At 40.0% G+C, this 24888-nt stretch overlaps 1 protein-coding gene across 1 annotated transcript in view; it reads right to left on the bottom strand.

The window, feature by feature from the left end:
• The window catches only part of Slc12a1 (solute carrier family 12 member 1), a 93860-nt gene that overhangs the window by 31880 nt on the left and 37092 nt on the right, over positions 1–24888 (bottom strand). Inside the window, exons 11-19 of the mRNA XM_008849418.2 lie at positions 19921–20072; positions 18485–18592; positions 18042–18165; positions 16063–16164; positions 14037–14192; positions 11232–11331; positions 10390–10501; positions 4351–4491; positions 72–178 (exon numbers count right to left, since the gene is read on the bottom strand). Of these exons, the coding sequence (XP_008847640.1) occupies positions 72–178; positions 4351–4491; positions 10390–10501; positions 11232–11331; positions 14037–14192; positions 16063–16164; positions 18042–18165; positions 18485–18592; positions 19921–20072 (1102 nt within the window). The remainder of the gene's footprint in view (positions 1–71; positions 179–4350; positions 4492–10389; positions 10502–11231; positions 11332–14036; positions 14193–16062; positions 16165–18041; positions 18166–18484; positions 18593–19920; positions 20073–24888) is intronic.

The following is a 24888-nucleotide window of genomic DNA, read 5'->3' as shown; positions in this document are numbered from 1 at the left end:
TGTACACGGGTTCTATTCTGCTCTGGTTAGTGCATTATAGACAAAAACTCATCCCTAAAGCCATCACTTACTGTATTATTCCCACGTAGTTCTCAATCTCTGTCAAGGGAGCTTTCCTCCAGTTTTTTTTATATCCAACCACTATAGTGTTTGGCTTCATTCTTCCCAAGCCTGAGGCCTAAACAGAGGACACAAACACATGGGCAATCCTTATCATGCCATGAAATACTACTGCAAATGAAAAATGGCATCCAGAAGAGCACTGAAGCAATGTTCTGAAGGTTCTGAAGATTAGATTACACTTTAGTGCATGGCCTTCATGCCCGCACCCAAGCATAAAATGGAAAGATTAGTTCTAAATCATCTCAGCCATAATGGATTTTAGATGACAGAAATGTAGCTTTGCTAAATTAGCAGTCATTTGCATTTCTTCTGACATGCTCATTAAAATGGTTCAATAATTTAAAATCAAGTACAGGTTGGCTTAACTGTTGGTATGCATGTTATAACTTTGTGGTTCAAGGGATCATTTCCACTTGCTATGTCCAAAATGTCATCAGCAATGAAATCCATGTTTGGAGATCCCTGTACATAAGGAACATTGGCATTTCTCTTATTTATTGAAAAATGGTTGAACTGTGTTTCCCAAACTGAATCCTCTTGTATGAAGTATCATTAAGAGTTATATTCCATATCAGAAGTTAGATGACAGGATATGGCTTCCAGTTAATCAAATTTAACGTGGAAATATTATCAAGTTCCTATTAATTGCAAAGTGGTATCTGAGGCACTGGCAGCAAGGAGCTGAGAATGAGGTGGAGGGGCCAAAATGCACAAAGATGACTGCAATCTAAGTACACACGTAGAGGGATGCCCAGAAGGCCCAGCCGATGGTGCACAGCATCACAGAGGGTGGCATTTATTCTGAATCTTGAAGTTTAGTTAGATACTGACAAGCAAAGGTAAGGAAAGCCAAGAGTGAAGGAAGGTCCCTAGGGTCACGAGGATACAAAAGAAATGACTAGAGCTAGACATTTTAGAGGAGACACTCACAAGTGGAAGGACAGACGCACAAATCAGGAATTCCTAAATGAGCTTCGCCTTCCACATATTTGATGCATATTTCTTAGACACGCACACATGACCTAACAGCTCCTTTAGAGCCGTCATTTGGCACTTGGCAAGTATGCGTCATTATGGATTTAGCCTCCCTTCACCTGGGGATATAGCCATTTGTACTCTATAACTTCTTAAAGGAAGGCTTATCCATAATGATATAATTGGTAGACTTTTATTACCACTCTGTGCTGCACTTTTTTTTTTTTTTTGCTCCCTTTGGAGACAGGGTCTCCCTGTAGCCCCCGCTGGTAATGTGTAGCTTTTTATTGCCCCCTTGTTGTTCCTTTTTTTTTTTTTTTTTGCTCCTTTGGAGACAGGGTCTCCCTGTAGCCCCAGCTGTCCTAGAACTCACTATGTAGACCAGACTGGCCTTGAACTCATAGAGATCTGCCTGTCTCTGCCTCCCGAGTGCTGGGATTAAAGGCGTGTGCCACCATACTTTAGAAATTCATGGAAATTTGCAAGTTCATTTTTTCCACATTTATTTGTATATTTAAATTTTTTCATGAGTAATTTACTTACAATTTTTTCTGAAAATTTCATACATGTATATATTGAGTTTTGGGCATTTTTATCCCCTATTACCTCCTCTCATTCCCCCACTCCCCAACTGAAACTCTTCTTCCCCAAAAGCCATCTCCTATTTTGGTGTCCATTTTCTTTCTTCCTTTTTTTAAGTGAACATTTCTTTTTTAAAATTATTTATTATTTTTATTTAATATGTATGAGTGTATTGCCTGCCTGTATGTAAGTATGTAAGTACACCCGTGTCATGCCATATCCAGTGAGGTCAGAAGAGGTCATTAGATCCCCTGGAACTGGAGTTGTGGATGGCTGTTAGCCGCCATGTGGATGCTGGGAATGAAACCTGGGTCCTCTGCGAGAGCAGCCAGCACTCTTAATTGCTGAGCCATCTCTCCAGCCTATCGACACATTGAGTTTAATTGTGGTTGCCTGCATGAGCATGACTGAGGGGATGATTTACTGCAGCATGGCAACTTGTCAGAGGCTACATCACTGAAGAAAATGAGCCCTGTACCCCATCACCACTAACTGCCCACACTCCTTCAGTGAGGGATGAGGCCCCATGAGCCCCTCCCTCATGAATGACGATGTGGTGACAAGTACAATTTTGTGCACGTCTTGGGCAGGTAACTGAAGTTGCAGGGAGTTCATGGGTGCAATGCCTATATCGTGTCCAGAAGACAGTTTGTAGCACTCCTCCTGAACTCTTGCTCTTTTATTCTTTCTTCCCCTCTTCTGTGATGTCCCTGAGCCTTGGAGAGGGGTGATATAGATGACCCATGAAGGGTCCAGCACTTCACAGTCACTTATTCTCCATACTTGAGACAGTTGTGAGTCTGTGTTAGCTGCCATCTACTGTGGAAAGAAGCTCCCCAGATGAAGGCCGAGAGCAGCACTAATCTATGGGTATTGACACCATGTCCATTTAGCAAAACAAGAGTAAACGCTTCCCTAGGACCATGAGATCCCAGGCCCCAGGCTCTTGACCAAGTTTACAGGACCAGGCATGAATTCCTTTCCATGAAATGGGCCTCAAATCCAATCAGGAAATGGTTAGTTACCCCCATAACAGTCATGCCACTACTGCACCAGTGGGCACATCTTGCCAGGCAGGTTGTTATTGTAGTTTGTGAGGCCCACAGCTGGGTAAGACCTGTGAACTAGAATATCTGGAAAGATGCTGTGATTGCAAAGGCTGACTGACTGATTAGAACTTCAGTGATGTAGCCTATGGTGTGTGGTGTGGTGACCTCTGAGGTTTCCCACACTGGCACCGAGACATTTGTTTACTAACCTTTGACTTCTGAAGGAGTACTATCCACCCACACAGGGTGCCTATGTTCATCAAACTTAAAAAAAAAAAAAAGTTTCTTAATAGATTTACCAAATAGTAGGTTTCCGTACAGAGTTTTCAAATACAACCTCAGTTTTGGTTTACCATTTCCCTCATCCTCACCTCGCCTCTAGTCCCCAACCCCCATCCCTGCTTAAACATTTTTAAAGCTTTTGGGAAGGACTAATACAATCATTTTCATCCACATCTCAGTATTTTGTCTCCAGGGTTGTTTTGATTTTTTGTTATATTCCCATTCTCATTTCAAATTATGTTTTATATGTGTAATTTTTTTATTAAATATGTAATTTTTCCCAAGATATTCAACCAAGAGTTACTTATAGATATTGCAATGCTAAAGGAAAAATCAGCATTTTGCAGTAATACTTATTTTGACAGGTTAGTAATTTAAAAACAGATAAAAAGAAACTTATGGTGGATAAGGGTTCTCTCAGACATGGCTTCTCTGCACCTGCGTTGCAAATGTTCCCCAGGCACACTGGAGTCATGGATGTACCAATCTCTACATTGCAGCTTAACCAGTATGTTTTTACTGCCCACACAAGTGTCAGAGTTACCTGGAAACAGTCCCGAATTCTAACAGCAGCTCTGAAAGTCAAATGCTTCATTTGGTGTACACGGAACCCCGGCTTTTCACCCACATTAAACCCAAGATTCTAGAAAGCCACACCTTTCCATTTCCGAGTCTCAGATTTTTTAAAGGATCCTTTTCTTACTTTAAATTACAGAGGTGGGAAGTAAGGAAAGATTTTCTGTAGTTACTAGAAAAGTAGAGAAGGGAAGGAAAAAGAAAGATGAAGGGAGAACGGACTGACAGCTGTAGACCTCAGTGTCATAGAGATGATTACATTTTATTTAATGTTCTGGAAATAATTCAGAAAGATAGGGAGATTTTCCGCCCTGATCCACATGAATTTATTAGTTGAATTAAGCTGCTGCCCTCCCATCATTTGCAAAAGAGAAAAGGAAAAGGATTCCTGATTTGAGCATTGCTACCTGCAGTCAGAGACCAAAAAGAGTTTGAAGTTATGATAGGATCCTGAATGTCTGCAGCCACCAGAACAGATTTACATTTCAATAAGTGTGGGAACAGAATGCATGCCGGTGGCCAAAGGCAACCACAATTTCTGTTTCCAGTGTAGCCTTCAGAGTTCATTGTAATAGAAGCGCTGCTTTTGTTCTAGCTCTGCCTATCCCCAGGAACTCAAAATGAATTCCCTGGCCATCTGCCTTGCTCTCTGATGCTGCCATGGCAGGGTTGTGGAACTATAGGCCCTGCTTTTAGAAGCTTCATCCATACGGAGTGCTAGTCACCCTCTACCTTTGTGCTCCCTCCTCAATGCCTGCCTTACCTGAAGGAGACTTCGGACACCATCCCTGAAACAGTCTGCTGCCACTGCAGCATAAAAAGCCTTGATTTTGTTCTTGATAAGCCAGGCCTGCTTTTTAGCCATACCACTGTTCATCTCCTTAACACACAGCTTGCGCGGTCCCTGCAGGAGACAATGAAATACTGGTTAGGAGCCCTACTATTGTACATCACAGCTGTTGTTTTCTAAAGCCAGTAATACCTATCAAGCCACAAAATGGTAAAGAGGGACAAACACCTCTCTAAATGGTGTTTGCTCAGATCCTTCCTTTGGGAGAGGACCCGTGCTACTCGCATGATTCATTTTCCACCCCAAATGCCCAGGCTTATTAACAGCGCTTAATTAACTGTCTTGTGCTGAATGGAAAGCTGAAGGCATGATGGCACACAAGGAAAACACTCCAAATATGATTGAAGAGGTTCAGGATAAATTTGCACTCAACCTTTGAGTCAACACTGACAGCCATGTTTATGAGCCTCAAGGAAATCTTAGCTAGAGCCCAGTTTCAAGAAATGGACAGAGCTCTTGGGAACCAGAACATGGCGAGCTGCAAATCTTATCATGAACTGCACATCCTGACAATTCTATTAGGCGGATGCATTGCTCCTGTGCTAAGAAGGCCCTTGTACCATTTTCCTCTGTGTAGTATTAATACATTTTTGTTTGAGTAAAATAACATTTTCTCCTCACTTGGAGAATTTGATGGGAGCAAAAGTTCACATATCTATGGCTAAGAAAAGAGCTAAGAGAAAAGGAGGCCGGTGTGGTGGGAGGCAAAGCATTTTATAATTTTAAGGCTTAATTCTGGAAACCAATTTTCAATGAACAGTTCTATTTTTGTTTCTTCTTCCATAAAGATCAGAGTTCTTTTCTTCTCATGTTTCACTTCAGTTCAAAAGGTATTTCTGATTATCTGCTGTGTACTTTCCAGGAGACAAGACAATCCAACTACTTTCTCCAGTCCATAGGTAGATTTCCGTTTTGTTCAGATGTCTTAGATTTCATATAAGTCCCCTGAGATCTTGATAAAATGTGGTCAGAGAGTGTGAAGTAGGGCTAAGAGAAGCTTCTATGCCACAAATGCTACTGGGCTCTTAGACTCCATTTAGAGTGACCATCTTAAAGGTCTTAGGGCACCAGAATACAAGAGAAAAAGTCCAAGTTTTGCCACTTTGGAGCTCATTGATTATTTCTGAACTTTGAAATCTTATTCTAGACATGGGGTTAAGCTTGCTTTTCCTGAGTGGTTGTTTAAGGCGCCTAGTACCAATCTTGAAAAGTAGTAGGTATTCTTGTAAAGCTGACTTCTATCATCTAAGATTAGTGCTCACAATCTCACTAAAACCCCAGGCCTAATTCTACTCTGTGTTTGCTCTTAACAGATCAAAGTGTTAGTAGCAATAAAGGCCCATTAAGAAAACCCCCTTCCGGTCAAGGGAATAGACGCTTCTATTTGAGTCCATTCTTAGATCGTTTTACGAATGAGACTAAGAACCCCAAGAAGGGATCCAGATTTCTCCTGTAGAAAAGGACCCTGAGCTGGGAGGAAGGGCGCAGGCTCTAAATTTGGCTGTGGGCTGACTGCTGATAACTTGGCACGCCTTGTGCTGTCTCTTGATATTCATTCTGCTTGCACAACTGTGCAGTCAGCACCGCCCAGTACAAGCATCATTACCACATGCTGCCACCAGCATGAGATATGGTAATTCAAAGAGAGATGTCCTGCAAGCCTTAGTACAGAATTCTGTAAAATACCTCATTAGCATATATGTGGATTACATGCTGAAGCAGCATTCTGTATATATTTGGGTTAAACAAAAGAAATTATTAAGACCCGGGCATGGTGGTGCATGCCTGTAATCCTAGCACTCGGGAGGCAGAGGCAGGCGGATCTCTGTGAGTTCGAGTCCACCCTGGTCTGCAAAGTGAGTTGCAGGCCAGCTGGGGCTACAGGGAGACCCTGTCTCAAAAAGACAAAAAAAAAAAAAAAAAAAAAAAAAAAAAAAAAAAGATTTACGTATCTTTTTTGTTCTTTCAATTGGCCACTAGAAAATATTTAAATTATAGAAGCAGCATATAATGTATTTCTATGACACAACAGCGCTTTGGGGTGCCTTCCATTTTAACACTGTTTAAATTGATCAAATTCTTTCTATACCTAGTTATTTTCTAGCATATTTTCTAGAAACTGCTAATCTTTCAAAAACAATTTGATTTATATTAAAGTTAAGAAACAAGAAATTTCAGGGAAGATAGGGCAGGCAGAAACATGGGGGGTGGGGAGGGGTGGTTGCTGAATCAAAACACCGGGACCAAAGAAAGATATGGTATTACAAGTGAAATTTGGCTCAGTCACCAGAATGCCAATGCATTTTGAACGGCCCACTTTTCATGCAACGTTCTAGGCTCCACCTACTACAAAAGAAAGAAGGCGCATTTTATTGAAGAAACTGAATGTTGACAACAACCTTCAGCTAGGAGAATAACCCAAAGCAAAGAAAGACGTTAGACCATCAGAATATTGAATTGTATACAACGATTGTGAGCCTCTGGGGGAAATGGTGCTTATTTAAAGAAATACAGTCTAACACGTCTATTAGTATTACAGGAGTCTAGATTAAACGTTCATTGTGACAGAGAGATTTATTTTAATGACTAAATTTGCCATACTAAGAATCATAAAAATATTTCATGCAGAATCTCTTTTTGCTAAAAGTGATTATAATGTCCTTGCAGCATGCTTGTTAATGTGAGGCTAGACTGCAATGCAAATGCAATGAGGGTAAAGCAAACTAACAAAGAGGGGAGAGACATCCTGGAATATAATTAGTCAGCCTTCAAATGTGTCCTAATTATGAAATGGATTTTACCAGTCAATTAATGTATTATAGAGATTAACTTCAATCAGCATTCCAAAACACAAGCACATAAATTAATTCCCAATTTAAACAAAGAAACTTGAAAAATATTGCATATATTATAACTTGGACAATGATTTAGAAGAAAATAAAGATTTCTATGTAGTCTGAAGAAGAAATTGAGGTGTACTTCAAATAGATGAGTTTGATGAAAAGGAATTATTTTGCAAATTTCAGCCCAGCCCAATGTTCTTTCTGACTTTTTTTCTTTGAAATGTTCAGAGTCTTGTGTCTTTGGTGTTTCATTGCTTCTGTGGTTGGAATGATGAGAAAGTGAGTTTCTCCTTCTCTGATTTGGTCCATAATTCATTTCTCCATGCATCCTGGTACTCATTCATTCTTCCTGAGTTTGGTTACGTCATTGCTTTATTAGCATCCTGACAGAGGCTCACTGACAAAAAGAGAATAGCATCCCTCATCTGAAATCTTAAGGCTGAATAGGAAAAAAGACAAGGAGATGGGGAGCAGGGCTCTGGTGGTTGGTGTGAGTTAGATGAATAGCTATGACCTAGCGAAATCTGATTTTCAGCTGATTCAAAGGCCATAACCTCCAGAATTAAAAAAAAAAAAATGATTTGGTTGCAGGAATCAGTGACTATGGGGCTGGTGAGATTGCTTAGCGGTTAAAGGTGCCTCCACCAGGACTGAGGACCTGAGTTCAATCCTGAGACCCATACGGTGGAAGGAAAGAATTGATCTGTGATCAAATTCCTCAACATGTCAAAGGATAAAAATCCACAGTGTGAACTTGAGTATCCTCCAGGTTTTGGGAAGGGCCATACATTTCAGGAATGAAAATAGCAACCACAGTATTCCAATCACTGCCACCGCCACCACCACCACCACCACCACCATCACAATAGCATCATCAATAATAACAAATTAATTGAGCATTTACTATTTGACAGACTCCAAAGTTCATCTTATATAATTCTCACAGTAACCCTGAAATATAGATGATACTTTTATTCAGAGACTAAACTATTTGTCTAAGGAACTCAAAGCTAAGAGGCGGCAAAATAATGATTCAGAACTTGACTGTTAGCCTCACAAGCCCAGGAGTACCAGCTTCCTAGAGTTAAAAACAAATGTCGCTTTCTTCATCATCAGTGCTTAACGTTTCCACGAGGGTGACCTAACCATCAAATTTCCAGTGGTGTCCTGCCTCCCGCACTCTTTCCTTGGAAAAATGATTGACAACTGAGCCTGGAGTCTAAAAATGCCCAGCATCTGCAACCTCAAGAGTTCACAGGAAGTAACTAACTGGAAAGTCTTTAATTGATGCAGCAGCTGGTTTCTGTTCCCAAGAGAGCTGCAGCAACTGGGAGCAAGACTCCTGGGTCCTTCAGGGAGACACCCACACGGTAACACACGGTTGTCAATTTTTGTGTGAAACAACCAGGATCACAGACTGAGGCTTCAAATGAAGGGTCTTCCAGTACCACATTCCTTCATTGTGGTTAAAGCAGCAAAGGGTTAATTAAAAGCAACATTTCTTGTCTCTATGGAAGACCTTTTCTCCCCTGCCAATATATGACTGTTTATATGCCTTGTTCATTTCTGCAGTCCTAAAGATATTTCATTGCCTGCTAAACCAAATTTTCTCTAAATTGCTGGAGAAGAAAAACACCCCAAACTGCTTATTCCATCAAAACCAGCTCCTATATTATATTGGCCAAAATGAAATCCACTAATCCAGGGCACTAAAGCTGATAATAAGAGAGAAGGGCTCTTGATAAGTTTTTAAAAAATCCTCTGGAGTCACCGTTGGCCATTACTTAACTGTCAATCTTCTGTATTCAATAAGACTCTCTCTGCCACTCCTACGGGATAATTGTGTTTAGTTATATTGTTGGAGTTACTGTCATATAAGTACATGAAGGAAACAGAATATGACCAACTTTCTTCATATAGCAGTTAGAATATTGCCAAGTGTAAAAAGATGTTTAAATATTTCTCAGGATGATACATAGTACCCTGCGTTACTGCAGAGCTGATTGGTCTTGGGTCATAATTTCCTGATACCCATTTCAAGGCAGGTACTGGAGACTAAATAATAGTGGCTGGTTGTGACAGTTCTCCCAGAGATCAGGCTGCCTAGGCTTCCTCCTCAAAGTCTAACAAGGGCCACAGCAGGTGACATCCCAAGTGCCACTTTCTTGTCAGATGGCCCAGTGCAATATTTCGTTTTCCTGTTTTCATTTTCCCAATCAGTAAAATGGTAACAAAATTTCTTTGTTTTCTCCCAAGACTCTTAGGCTCTTGTGTATCAAATAAGAAAAACTGTAGGAAAAGTGCTTTGGAGAATAGGTAAGTACTTCAGTAAGACAAAGTATATTGATAAAGATTTAAACTGTGTGTGAGAGAGAGACAGACACAGAGAGACAGAGAGTCAGAGAGAGACAGAGATACAGAGAGAGGAGAATGCATGCAGACATTAGCCAGTTAGGAAGAAAGAGGCTTTTTAAAAATTATAATTTTAAAGCTTTCTCTCATTTGGGGAATTAGTAAACGGCTGAATTTTTAGCACCTGCTTTGAATACTCCTAGGAAAATCACCAGTAAGTTATTAGTCTGCCACCTCCTCCTTGAACAAAGGAATTCTTTTGGCTCTGACTTTAAGGCATGGAAAACTTAGCTTAATTCCCCAGATATCTCTGTAGAGTCATCAGAATTTTCCAAATATTTGGTTTAAGTTCCGTGTGTTGTCATTTAAGGCCATTTGCTTGCTTCCCTTCTATCAATTAATCTGTACCATGGTGCTCTGTCTGGCCCATTCCATTCTTTTACATTTCTGTGGACAGTTATCATCAAAAATGCCTTCATTTTATTTGAGTCAACTCAGTTTTTCTTGACTCCAAGGCCATCATTTTAAAATGTTTGTCACTTTTAGTTGGTACCCTATGACATCAGAATTATATTTCGTGCATTTGAATTCAAGATCACGGACTTTGCTGCTTCTAGCTGTGTGAATCAAGGAAGAGGCTCTTGGCTCAGCTGTTTTGCTGCTTTCTTATTACTTCAGGTACCTTCTCTGCTCACCTAAAATAACCCAAGGCGAGCAGAGAGGAGAAAGCACTTTCTTTAGATGAAGTGGCACTTACCACAAAGACTTCACAGCAGATGCAAAGGCCACTGTTCTTGGTAAAGGCATGAGTTATATCCAATAGAGCAGGTCTTGTCATGGGTCCCCCTGTTAAGACAATGCACTGGGGTCTGAAAGCAAAGAAGATAGGAGAATTGGCCAGTGTGAACCCAGATCCCCCCAATGGAAACAACAGGAATAGAACTCAGGAAAGTGGGGCCAACTCTTCCCTAATTATGTCTTGGGTTTCTCACAAGAATTCTTGAATTACCATGACTGTCTAGTTTGTCATCTTGGTATTTTTCATTTAGTTTGGCACAGCAAAAGTATGAAGAAGGGAAAGGGCAGTCTTGGGTTTCCATTGCTTTTCCCTCATGGGCAGTACTTCATTCCAAATCCCCACACAACCTACACCCCTCCCATCCATATTTTCACTGCTTTCCTTCATCCTCCCTGCACGCCTATGTTGTGATGCACTATCCAAAGTAAGACATAACAGATGAAGAGCTGCAATTATAACCTGTATAAGGGAATTCAGTGTGTAGTGATGCTTCAGGCTGAACAGAGACAAAAACCAATGGTCAAGATGCACGAGGACCTGGGAGATCTCTCAGGAATCATGTCTCTCAGGCCACTTGTCCTGCATGGAGAGTGATGCCTGGCACTGTGAAGGGTGTGGCTGAGGATGAGCAGAACTCAGAGCAGAAGGAAAGATGCTCTCACATACAGGAAGTGCTGGGAAGGGTGGCATTTGCCGCTCACTGCCGAGATGTGCCCATAAAGCTTGTTGCTACCCTAGTGTCTCTAAAGGAAAGTCTCTTGTGATGGGGAAACCCAGGATGCCAGCAAAGTCAACTTTACCTGAAATTTTTCACATGGTCTTCCACTGTGGTTAATTCCAGAGCATTGTCTAAAGCGCTCACGTAGGAAAGAGCCTGTGTAGAGGAGCCCCAGTTCACATCTGTGGACAAAGGAAAAAATTGGCACAAAAATTGACCATTTCTCTGTATGCCTTGAATAATTAAAATAATTTTATTATTATTATTTTATGTATATGCATATATCGTCTGCATGTGTGTAAGTGCACCCATGTCGTGCAACGCCAGTGGAGGTCAGAAGAGGGTGTTGGATCCTCTGGAACTGGAGTTACGGACTGTTGTTAGTTGCCATGTGGGTGCTACGAATTGAACTTGGGTCCTCTGCAAGAGCAGCCAGTGCTCTTAACCACTGAACCCTCTCTAGCCCCTTGAATCATTTTTTTTATAAGCCATTCTCACCTACAATTTTTCTTGGCTATGCAAGCACACCCAAGTTAGAGGAAAAACAGCACAGTATTTCCTGGAAAGAGCATTTCAGACTCTTGTGGGCACCTTTGCAAACCTTTGGAGGTACTTTTTCCAGCCAAGGCCACATTGTAAAGCTGCAGTTCCAGACATTGTGCTGAGTAGGAAAAGCATCACACGTGACAATGGTCAGGGAGGCAGAAAGGTAGGTGCAGTCAACTTCAGAATAAATTTAAGGCCTTCACAAATTCTTAAACTGAAAGCCAAAAGATTTCTGTATACATGGACAGTGAGCAGTCATCTGTGTTTTTGAGCTATAGGACTGAATAGCTCAGGAATTCTTGGAGATGTTCACAGAGACAGTCAAGGCTCCTTAGCAAGCTTTTTAGTCTGACCGTTCAGAACCCATCTTCATAGTACAGCAGACCAGCACTACCACTCTTTGCTTTAAAACCAGAAATTTAAATATTAAATGGATTCTTGAAGTTTTCTGATGGGAAGTCTCAGAGAGGAACTTGAAGATCCACCTTAGATAAATCTCCCTATTCTTACTCTGGTGAGTTAGGAAAGTGACTGTTTCACCTGAGGATTAAATGGTAATAGTAAGTGGATGCTAGTGTTGACTATGCACCAGGCATTGAGCATACCTTAGGGCATTCATTCATTTCAGTTTAATTTTATTTATATTATCATTGTTAGTGTGTGTGTGTGTGTGTGTGTGTGTGTGTGTGTGCAAGCCACAGCATATGTGTGTGGGGATCAGAGGATAATGTTGGGGATGGGTTCTCTCCTTACACTGTGGGTTCCGGGAATTGAAATCAGGCTTACAGACTTGTGCTGCAAGCATTTTACTCACTGAGCCATCTCGCTGACCTAATAGTCATTCTTTTTTTAAAAAAAAATAATTTATTGAGAATTTCATACATGCATATAAGGTATTTTGATCAAATCCATGCCCACTCCCTCCCCTCCAACTCCTCCCATCTCTCCCCATCACTTTTTTCTGGTAACTTCATGTACCCTTTCTTCTTTGTACTCTTTCTTCTTCTTTTTTTTTAATGGGGCTTTTGGCTACTCTAACATTCCCCCTTCTGAAGAAGTAACACTAAAATCTTTTAAGGATTAGATAAAAGCTCCCAAATATTTTCGACATTTTTGGCCTTTGGAACGGAGTAAGTTGCTAAGAGGTCCACGGGGCAGACTAACTTCTTAGGACTATAAAGGAACTCTTGGGGGAATCCTGCATCTTAATTGTGGTGGTGGTTACAGGGTTTTATAAGTTATCAAAACATATGAACTCTACCTCAATAAAAGGTCAAATTTTACCATCCCGTCAATTGTACCAGATGTTAACAATATATAAAGTGACAATAAAATCAAAACAAATCCTTCCAAAGTATTTGCTCCCATCTCCACCTGGTTGGCAGAGTAAGGCATGCAGCGGAGGCCCTGGCCTCTTGGTGTTGCATTCTAGTCCTTAGACTTTTCTGGCTATAGTCACCCTCCTCCTTGGTTCTGAAGTTCCGGTCCAGCTTTGTTTATCCAGCTGGATAACTTAGGAGATCTTGTGTTCACCATATCTGGATTCTTTCTCACAACAGTTACCTTATTTTTTGGCCCCAGCCTCCCTGTCCAGGCCACCTCACACCCCTTTTCCTTAGTACTCAAGAACACTATATGTGCTAAGACCTTGAGGCTTTCCAAATGTTCCACACCTTTGCTCAGCTCATCCCAGTTCTCCTCTACCTAGAATCTCATTCCCCGACTCTGGTGTTAACATCTCCATGTGGCTTGATGTTACTCAACAAATATTTATTAAATTCATGCAGAGTACGTGGCCCTGAGAACACAACCTATGAATCAAGAAAAATTTGTACATATCCAAGGTTACTCAAACCTCCCCCTTTTCTCAGCAATCTGTTTACACTGCACTTGTGACACTACTTTGCATTGTAGCTGATTGCTTAGTGGTGACTCTGAGAGCTCCTTGAGATAGGAGCCTTATCTCATTGGGGACATTAAAAGTATAAGGTCATACAATGGGAAGCTTGTGGTTTGGTCCCTCATGCCTGTGGTTTAAATGTCAGCTCTAACACACCTTGACTGTTAGTTTGGCAAATGGCCAACTCTTTGAGCTCCAGTTTCTCCATCTGTAAAATGAGACTCATAACATCTAATGTGCAACATTACTGTGAAGATTAAATGAATATATCCCACGTAGTGCTCCCTGCTCCACAGGGTTAGCTGTTATTATTCTTGTATTATATTGTACTATGACAAATTGCCTCACACAGCATACGTGTAAGTACAAAGAAGCCACTTGATAAATGCCTGATGGACTGACAGAGACATGGAAATTCATCCTAGGCGATCCTTCTCTTACCTGGCTTCTTGTAAGTCACGTAGATATAGAGGAAAAGCTCTATGACGTAGGTGATAACAGCTGCCCACCAGTTGATGACAAACATAACTGCACAGCACAAAATTGCTCCAAAAAGAGATAACCACATGTTGTAAATTCCATATGCAGGTCTCCACCCTGAAAGTAAAAGTAGCACACTGAAGAAAAATTTCCCTCACACTTACTGCTACCATACTACACGGTGTATTGTAGGAGTGAAGGTGTCATGTCTTCCTCTGTCATAAAAATCATAGTTTAAGGTCCATTTCCTAACTCTTATTGTCTTTCTATAGTCTTGGATTCTTGGTCTCTGAAAGTGGTATTCATACCAAAAAGGATGTCATAAAATTTGGGAACTGTGAAGCATCCTGGGAAATGGATGCTTGTGGACTGCGTGTTCTGATTATCTTCCCAGGATACCAAACCTTAAGCATCTAAAATGGATGCCATCAGGAATTGAAGGAGGTGGGTGGGATGGAAAGAGTGGTGTCTAACAGGTGGGGAGAAGGAGCTTCCTCCTTATCCAAGAGAAGGTTAAGACAGTGGGCTCTTCACCCATGGGAAAGACAGAGCAGTGAAGTCAGTCTGCTTTACCATTGCCCTGATAAGACAAGCCTGCTTCTTCAGAATCAACACTTTAAGGACAGAAGAAATGTTTCTAGTAGTGGCTCCTTAAACCTGAATTTCCTTTAACCTGAATTACATTACATTTTGTGTTTGCCACAGTTCTACACACATAGGCTTCTGTGTTCCATTAGTGTGTTCTGAAATGAAAGAGGGTAGGCTACAATATGACCAGAATGGGAACCTCCGATTTGACCACATTTGATCAGTGGGTGAACGCCACTGTAAATCTGGGGCCTCTAAAACCCAGCAGAACTTTGTGTCCAGGAGTAATTTCCTAAATGACCACAAGATGGAAATAGCACTTCAAGAACATCATTGGAAATGCCCCGATTTTGAGAGAGAGAGAGGAGACAGAGAGAGAGAGAGAGAGAGAGAGAGAGAGAGAGAGAGAGAGAGAGATATTTTAGGGTTTGTATATCTACGTGTCTTCTTGTAAATGTTTTTTTAATTTTCCCCTCTTTTCTCTCTCCTTTCTATGACTTCTTTTACTCTTTCTTCTGATACTTGCACAACTGCCTTGCTTAAAAAACATGACATGTGATCACATGCCTCTTTGTGTTAAAGGGATGTGTCAAAGGAATGTGCCCACACTAAATTCTGAAGTTATTTTCTGTGACCTAGCAGCCTTGCATGGATACAGGTTCCCCTTCTTATAGCACTTTTTTGGCAGCAGGTTTTCCAAAGGAGGCTAGGATGGCAGCAAGCTGTAAAAGAGCATTTAGTATCTTTGATAAAAGTTCTCATGGTGAAGAACTCTCAGGGTCATGATGACCTCTAGAGGATTTTCTGGAGGAAAGACAGAAGAAGTTTTATTGGACAATGGAAGCAAAAAGCAGATGGGGTGACTTGGTAGAGGAAGGCTCTTGGGTATGGAATTTTGAACTATTTAAAACCACAGCCCCAAATGTACACTGATGCCCCTGGCAGGATCTCAGCAGTAGATCTGCATCGCAGGCACTCAGCAGGTAATTATGGGAACTGTTCATCCTTCTCTTCTGCACCATGGGCAGGAAACAAATTGATAGTAAGGAAGTCTCAAATATATACATTTATTCCACTTCTGTGGTCACTTTCAGCCTGGAAATAAATAGTGGTGTTTTTCTACTGCTGAAATAAATGTGGTTTCTCTTGCAATGAATAATTTATTGCCACAGGAGAAAATTGACTTTACGGTTGGTCAAAAAGGCCATTGCTCAAATGATTCTTTTTCTATTTCGGAAGTCATCCCCCAACTCACCAAAATACAGTGGATTATGCTGCCCACTAGGATATAAGAAAACATATAAACACAGATTGAACACTTTTCACTGACTTCTTTCATTCTGTTGAGACAAACTAACTGTGTGCTTAGGCTTCTTTTCGCTTTGAAATGTCAGCTTACCTGGAGATTTGGCATAAGAGGCGTGGAAGCAGGAGAAATTAATAAGCGCATATGAGGCCAGGAAAAAGTTGGAGATGATGGGAGCAATGACGTTCAGTTCCGCTGCAAGAGAAGCAGAATCAAACCTGTGTGTCTGAGCAGAGCTGGGGGCTCAGCAGCTGCTGCAGGGGGAAGCTTGACTTTATTTGGAAACTGAAAACATTGTTAATGTCTGTCAAAGTTTAAGAACTTATTTTTTCTTTGGACTACAAATACACTTTCAGCTAAGAAAACCTGCCGATCAGAAAATGAAGGGTATCTATCTACAAAAACTCATACTGGTGTGGGTAGGACTGTGTGGGACTTAGCATATGACAGATTCTTCTGTAGATATTTTGGATGCACTGAACCTGTGTTCTTCGCTGTGTATGCAGCCAGGAGGCTCTGTAGGACGACAGATTAGTCAAATCTCAGAATACCAAAAACTTCCCCACTGGAAATCAGTGTATACCCTGTATGCTCTCTCTGTAGGACGACAGATTAGTCAAATCTCAGAATACCAAAAACTTCCCCACTGGAAATCAGTGTATACCCTGTATGCTCTCTCTGACTTTAGTAAGAACTCTCGTGGCTCTTTCTACTCTTTTGTGTGTCTCCAAAGAGTTCTTCTACCTCTCAGGCTTATCAAGAGCACTTTGGCATTAGTGGCTCATATTCAGTACGATTTAATCTCAGTGTGGTTGTTTATTGTGTAGTATAAGAAGAAAATATATTCTCATCAATTTGAAATTGAGATTTCTATCAACTTTAATGATGCAAATACAGGCAGCAACAAGGCATCATTTGTAGAGCACAAAGACTATTAAGAAAATAGGTGAACAGTGCTACCATAATGCCACATCCATCTGAATAAATGTAAAGACTATAATTTAATTTATGCATTTAAAAATGTTGGTTGTGTGATAATTTAAATGCAGCGTGTGGGGGAGCACCAAGATGGCTCAGCAGTTAAAGGTACTTGCTGCTAAGCCTGACTACCTGAGCTCAATCCCTGGGAATGACATTCAAGGAGAGGACCAACTCTCACAAGTTGTTGTCTGACCTCTATACAAATGAACACACAGACACACACAAATAAATAAATAAATAAACAAATAAATAAATAAATAAATAAAATGTAATAAAACAGAGCAATAACTGGATGTCTTAAAGGTTACATTACATTACTAGAACATCTTTATATGTAATCATTTTTATTTAATTTCCTAATGTGCTAACAAATTTAGTGAGTTAACTATGTTTCCCTCTTCAACTTTATAGAACGTTTATAAGGATGTATGAATTATAGTCACCTCCTGATTTAACATAGAGAATTGAATAGCCCTTATTTTTGGCCTTAGGGAAGAGCAAGAAGTGTGCAGGCTGCAGATGTTGAGCCTGCCCTTCCAAGACCACAAAGCTACTTCTACATTCCTTGGGAAAGAAAACTAAGATTGTAGTCTGGGTAAGCAGTTCTCAAATATTAATGTTTAGCAGTGATTTGAGGCGTTTATAAAATGTAGATTCCATATTCTCAGAGATTCTGACTCGGTAATTTTGGAGTTGAGCCTGGAGAATCTGCACTTTCACAGACACCCTGGTGATTCTGAGTAGATGGTCACTGTGTAGACACTTCAGTTCTGCTAACTCAGAGCTGTCAGGTGACACCAGGGGTAATCTCTGTTGTTAGAGCCTATAGAGCTGGAGGAAGGGCTCAGTTGTATTGGCTAGATAGGTTTTCAAGATTCAGATTCAAAGAACAGATGCAAGTCCAGGCACGGCCCCCCTCCCCAGCTTCTCGAAGGCCCTCTTCACAAGGACCTCTCACTTCCTTCTTAGACAGACTCCAGCATTCCCGAACGGGGGTCTTAAGCATGAACCAGCTAATTCCTCAAACTGAAAGGAGAAGTCTGAGTAATCAGAATTCTTTGGCTTCCAATAAGTACAAGAAAGTTACAAACCAATGAGAATAAATGCCATGGCTATCAGGAAAGTGAGAAAGTATCCTCTTAGGGGCTCGTTGTTTTTCCCATATCCCTTTGCGAAGAACTGTAGTCCTTTGAAGATGTTGTCCTTGCACAAAGCCTAATGAAAAAGAAGAGGAGACATTTGTCATTTATATCTGTGCACAGTCATTTTCTCCAGGTGATTCAAACAAGAAGATTTGGGGGAAGATTAAGTGATGCACAATACAAGGCGAAGTTAACAGTGTGGTTCATCATTCTTTATACTATTTGAATTGATCTTGACTATGTGGCAGAAACAGCACTTGAGCCAGATGCAAGTGTTAACTGTTTCAGAAAATGATGGAAAATGATTGCTGGTGAGAATGAATATTTCAGCCTGATCCTCATGCAGTGGGAACAGCAAGTGGGAGAAAAGCAAGCCCTCGTGGCTGCATTACCTGGAATACTTTGGGAGCACTGACGAGGGAGGCCAGCGCTGAGGACAGCGTTGCAGAAAAGATTCCTGCAGTGATGAGGGGGCCAAACCCTGACACCATGCTCATGACCTTGAGAAGAGAGATTCAGACAAGGAGACTCATGCAACAGACAGTTTTAAAACTCACATTTTAATGCAATGACTTCTTCCTTCACCGTCTGTGATTTGTAATCTTTTATAAACTGTTTCCACCAACATTTTTCCCTGTTTCATATTTGAAACATTTAAAACAATTTTTTGATTTATTTATTTTTATTTTATGTGTATTAGTGTTTTGCCTGTATATATAAGTATACCATGTGTGCACCATGGAGGCCAGAAAAGGGTGCCAGATCTCCTGGAACTGGAGTTACAGGTCATTGTTAGCCACTGTGTGGGTGCTGGGAACCAAACCCAGGTCCGCTGCAAGAGCAGTTAGTGCTCTTAATCACTGTCATCTATCTCTCCAGCCCCCATTTGGAATTCTTAATACTTATTTTTTTCAAAATGAAATAACCTCTTTTTATTCTTTATAAAACAGTAGATATTTCCATAATATATTTAGAAAATACTGGAAAAAATAAAGAAGGAAATGTTCTTCACGGTCCTTTGTTTCTTGGTGACAGGAAGTTTTCTCCAGCAGAGTGTGGTTTGAATAAGGTGTGGGAGGGGCTGAACTGCTCTTAGTCTCTTTAAAGGCATTAGCTTCTCTTCTGCATACAGAGACTTTCCAAATGCTTTCCCTGTGCTCATTAAACATAATTTAGATCTGAGACATGATGAGGGTTTATCAGTTTAAGTCATATTTTGAAATAATGATTTCAGCTAAGTAATTTCTCTGCATTGGCTGTTAAACTTCTCAACACATTTATTTATTCCTCTCCTCATTGATCATGCAGGACAACGAATGTCTCAAGTTAAGTACTTTCCCATCTTTTCCTGTTGATTTGTCCTCATTTTCTTCCTGATTTCTCAGTCACAATTTCTCCTTGCCCTCGGCCTTTGGCCCTCTGGGCCATGTTAGGTTTTCCTAATGCAAAACCCATACACAGAATGCATTCTGAGTGTTAACTAGCCTGAGTTTCCCCATTCCGTCAGGACATCTTGCACAATTGACTAGAAGACACAGAATGCCACAGTGCTTTCTCCTTAGCGACACAATTCACACCCTTGCCTATTGTCTGCCACCACTGTACCTGTAAGCCACAGGAACTGGTACCACACAACCACACAATACCATAGGATTTCTTTCTCTGCCTTCCAAACTTTTCCTTGCTCAATTCATATCAATCAATAGGTAATTAATTGCAGACCCAGAAGCCTTACTGTACTTGATATTCTCAAAATGCAAACAAGATCAATAAACTTCCCATCTTCTTTTCTTCTCCTTCCTTTTCTTATTTTTCTGGTAATTCATACCTGAAAATTGTTCATCAGCCCATACTGACAGGGCTCATGTTGACATCTTGAGAAGTCATAGCCCAATGCACAGGCTGCGGACCCATTGCAGTTCATTCCAGAAATGATGGTGTCATTCATGTTTCCGGTGGCATCTCGGACCACACATGCCGCTGAGGAAACAATGTTCACCAGTCATTTCTTTTGTTTTTGCTTTATTTCATTGCTAGGGACAGAACGAAGGGCCTGGTAGTTATGGAGCAAGCACTGTACCCCTGAGTTAATCTCTGATTCCTACATCATTTCTTTGGTGACAGGATCACTAGAACTTCCAACCTCTGAGTCCTTTGAACATTCCTGGCTTTTACAAGGTGCCATTCCCAATGCTGTGGGTGGTCCTAGCTCATAAGACATTTGTAAGAATCTTGGGCATTGAGTCTCACTTTCTAAAGTTACATGAAGGTGTTTTGCCATAACATGTACTCAAACCCTGAAGTAAATAACTGACAACTAAGAATGCTAAATCCAACAAAGCTATCCTTTAAAATGGATGAAGAGCTAAGGACATTTCGGGATAGGCACAAACTGAGGCAGTGATAACATCCAAACCAGCACTGCGGATGATACTAACTGGGACACTGTGCAAAGAGGAAGAAGAAAGACAGTCTCACTCACAAAAGCACAGGAAAGAATAAATTTCATGAGAAGAATGACTAGACAGAGGAGAGCTAGTAAGATCCATTATATCCAACATAACAAACTGGCAAACCCCTGATACTAATAGGAAATAAAGAAAAAAGTCCAATCAACCAGAATAATAACCAACAAAATGACAGGAATTAGTAATTATCTCTAAAAAAGAAACTGAAATGTAAATGACCTCAACTCACCAGTAAAGAGAAATGGTGACTGATTGGATTAAAAACTAGATTCAACTACCTCACTTTACTGGAAAGACACCCACAGAGTGAGAATCAAAGGATAGAAAGCATTTTATCAAGTGCACAAAAATGGAAAATAAGCCAGTGCAGCTCATCTGATATCACATAAGGTAGGTTTCAAACCAAAATTAGTCATAAGGGATAAAGAAAGTCACTGCATATTTATAAAGGGAACAATTCTCCAAGAAGGTATAACAACTATAAGTGCATATATATTAATTTTATAAAACAAACACTAATGGACACAAAAGGTCAGATAGATCCTGATACAATAATAGTGGGTGATTTCAAAAAATAACTTTCATCTCTAGATAGGTCATCCAAAGTAAATATTGGCAAATACAAGAGTTAAACAACACCGTAGATCAAATGGACTTAACAGATACTTATAAAATATTCCATCCAATCGAAATAAAATATTCATCCTTCTCAGCAGCTTATGGAACCTTCTCTAAAATAGATCACGTTGTAGGCCACAAATCAAGTCTTAACAAATACAAAAAAATGAAACCTCTTGTATCTTTTTGAATCCTAGTGCAACAAATGTAGAAATCAAGAGCCAGAAAAACTGCAGAAACTACATATACATGGAGAATAAAAATATGCCTTTGAATGACCAGTGCATTACTGAAGAAATCAGGGAGAAAATCTAAACATTCCTAGACTCAGAGGAAAATTAAAATACAATGTACCAGAGCATTTGGAATACAGCATAGAGGAAAGTTTATAGCTGTGAGTGCTTACATTGAAAAAAATCAGAGGATTGCAAATAAAGAAACAACAATATACTGCAAGGTTCTAGAAAAAAAAGAAAAGCCAAACTCCAAAGCAGTAGATAGTAAGAAAGAGTAAAATAAGGAAAGAAATCAATGAAATGGAGAATAAAAGAACATAGAATTCATCTGATCAGACTAAGAGATTTGTTTGATGAAACTAAATAAGACTGACAAACTCCTAGCCAAATAACAAATAGAGAGAAAAGGAACAAATTGACAAAATTAAAGGGGATAAATGGGCAATTACTACATACTCTATGAAACATAGTCTGGGATCAGATGGAGTCACTGCTGAATTCCACCTAATGTTTAAAGAAGAGCTAATACCAATGCTCCTCAAACCATTCCATAAAATTGAAAGGGAAGGAATTATGCCAATAGCCCCCCTCCCCCCACTAGAGCCCTTATACTCTAATATCCCTGCTATTGTCTGCTGTGTTGTCGGCACCCCCAGCCATTCCCCACTACTCGCCAAACTCTTTTTATGAAGAAAACTATACACCAATTTCCCTAATAAACAGAGATGCAAACAATTCTCAATAAAACTTGCAAATTTAATTCAAGAACACATTAAGATCATACACTATGACAAGGTTGATTTCATTCTAGGAATTCAAGGTTGGTTCAACCTTGTATTCATACATCAATTTCAACACACATAAATAGACTTAAGAACAGAAACTGCATGATCATCTCCACACTAAAGGTCTTTGAAAAGTTACACATCTTTTCATAATAAGAGTGCTAAAGAAACTAGGAATGGAGGGAACATATCTCAACTAATAAAGGTTATATGTGGCAAACTAAAGTCAACAGGACAGTGAATGGGGAAAACTGAAAGCATTTTCTCTGAAATCTGGGAAGAGACAAGAATGTCAGCCTTTTCCATTCTTGCTCAATATAGTGCTTAAAGTGTTAGCACAGGCAATGACAAGAGAAAGGGGGGAAATGGTATATAAATAGAAAAGCAAGAAGTTAGGTAATGACACGATCCCATATTTAAAAAGACCCTGATGACACCACCAGAAAACTCTAGGACCTGATAAACATTTTCAGAAAAGTAGTAGTATACAAAATCAGTAGCTTTTTAAAAATATCAATAACAAATTTGCCAAGGAAGCAATAAAGGAAAATGTCAGATTCACAGTAGCTTAAAGAAACAAAATAAAACAAAGCGAACAAAAACCCTCAGATACAAAAATGAAAACAATAGAACTCTAAGACATTGAAGAAAGAAATAGAAGATGACACTAGAAGATGGAAGGGCCTCCCACACTCATGGATTGGTAGAAATTGGCTATGGTAGCAAAAGCTATGTACAGATCCAATGCAATTTTCATTAAAATTTCAATGACTTTCTTTATAGAAATAGGAAAATTATCCCCAAATTCATACAGAAGTCTAAGTTCCTAGATAGCTAAAAAAAATCCTAAGCACAACTATGCTGGAGGCATCAAAATACCTGACCTCAAATTATACTGTAGAGCCATAGTAACAAAACAGCATGCTAGATACTAGCACAGAAACAGATGTGTGGGCCAGTGGACTAGAACAGAGGACCCATAAATGAAGCTTCACAGTTAACACCACCTAAGTTTTGACAAAGCTGCCAAAAGCATACATTACAGAAAAAGTCTTTAAACAAATGAGTCTTGGAAAACTGATTTCTACATGTAGAGAATGAAATTAAATCCATGTTTTAAATTCATAAGTTCAGTTTATGAAGATCACAAGTAGGAAACCACTGATTTTTGAAAGAATTGATCTCGAAGAGCGGCTTTTGGTTCATGGTAAAACTGAGAGGAAGGTACAAAGGTTTCTCATATACCAGTTGTCTGCACATGTCATAAGCATACTTTACCAAAATAATGTATCTGTTGAAATAGATAAAGCTACATCAGCACCTCATTATCACCCAAAGACCACAGTTGACATCAGGGTACACTCAGTGTCTCACATTCTGTGAACCTGGATTAGTAGGTAACAACATTCATCCACCATTTAATATTTCACAGGATTCGTTGTGCTAAAATCCCTCTGGCTCTGCCCACTCACCTCCCCTTTCTTTTCCTTGCTCCCTTATCCCCAACCACTGTAGATCCATATTTCTTACCCTGCACAAAAATCAGTTCAAAATGGAACAAAGATCTTAATGTAAGACCTGAAACTTTGAACCTTCTAAGGAAAACATAGGTAAAACACTTCAAGGTTATAGGAATAGGTAAGGACTTTCTGAAAAGGACTCTGATGGCACAGGAAATAATCTCAATAATTGACAGATGGGATTTCATGAAATTCAAAAGCAGAGCAAAGAAAAACAATTACCACAGTGAAGAGACAACCTATAGAATGAGAGAAAAACTTTGCCAATTACAGGCAGGGGATTAATATCCAGGATATATAAAGAGCTACCAAAAGTAAACACCATCAAACCAAATAATCAAATCAACAAATGGACTGATGAACTAATAGACAATTCTTAAAAGAAGAAACAATAAGTACTTGAAAAGGTATTCATTATTCTTAGCCATAAGGGTCATTTAAAACTGCGTTGAGAGTCCATCTCTTTCCAGTCAGGGTGGTTATCATAAAAAAAACAAAACAAATGGCAACAAACGCTGGGAGGAATGTGACTTTGTGTATCCACTGTGGAAATGAGCATTTCCTGAAGAACTCAAGGATAGATCTAACATATGATGCAGCTATACTACTCCAGGATGTACTCAAAGGATCTAAGTCAACACACCACAGAGATAGTTGCTCACCTGTGCTTATAGCTGCACTATTCACAATAGTCAAGAAATGGAAACAGCCGAAAAGCTATCAACAGATGAATGGATAATTAAAATGTGTTACAATGGAATTTTCTGTAACCATAGAGAAAAATGAATTCATGACACAGGAAGAAAATGGATGCAACTAGAAGTCATTGTTAAGTGAAATAAGTCAGGCTCAGAAAGACAAATATTGCATGTTTTCTTTCACATGTAGAACTTGGATTTAGACTTATGTATGCGTATGTGTGTGTGTTCTTCCATCCAAGTACTAACCAGGTCTGACCCTGCTTAGCTTCCGAGATCAGACGAGACTGGGCATGTTCAGGGTGGTATGGCCATAGGCATGCGTGTGCGTGTGTGTGTGTGTGTGTGTGTGTGTGCGTGTGCGTGTGTGTGTGCGTGTGTGTGCGTGTGTGTGTGCGTGTGCGTGTGTGCGTGTGTGTGCGTGTGTGTGTGTGTGTGTGTGTGTGTTGGGGATGGATCCCTGGGGGACAC

This window comes from Nannospalax galili, unplaced genomic scaffold (assembly GCF_000622305.1).
Source record: "Nannospalax galili isolate Female #2095 unplaced genomic scaffold, S.galili_v1.0 scaffold891, whole genome shotgun sequence".
NCBI classification, from domain to species: Eukaryota; Metazoa; Chordata; class Mammalia; order Rodentia; family Spalacidae; genus Nannospalax; species Nannospalax galili.
The sequence above is the reverse complement of the archived record's forward strand: the minus strand, read 5'-3'. Positions and strand labels throughout refer to the sequence as shown.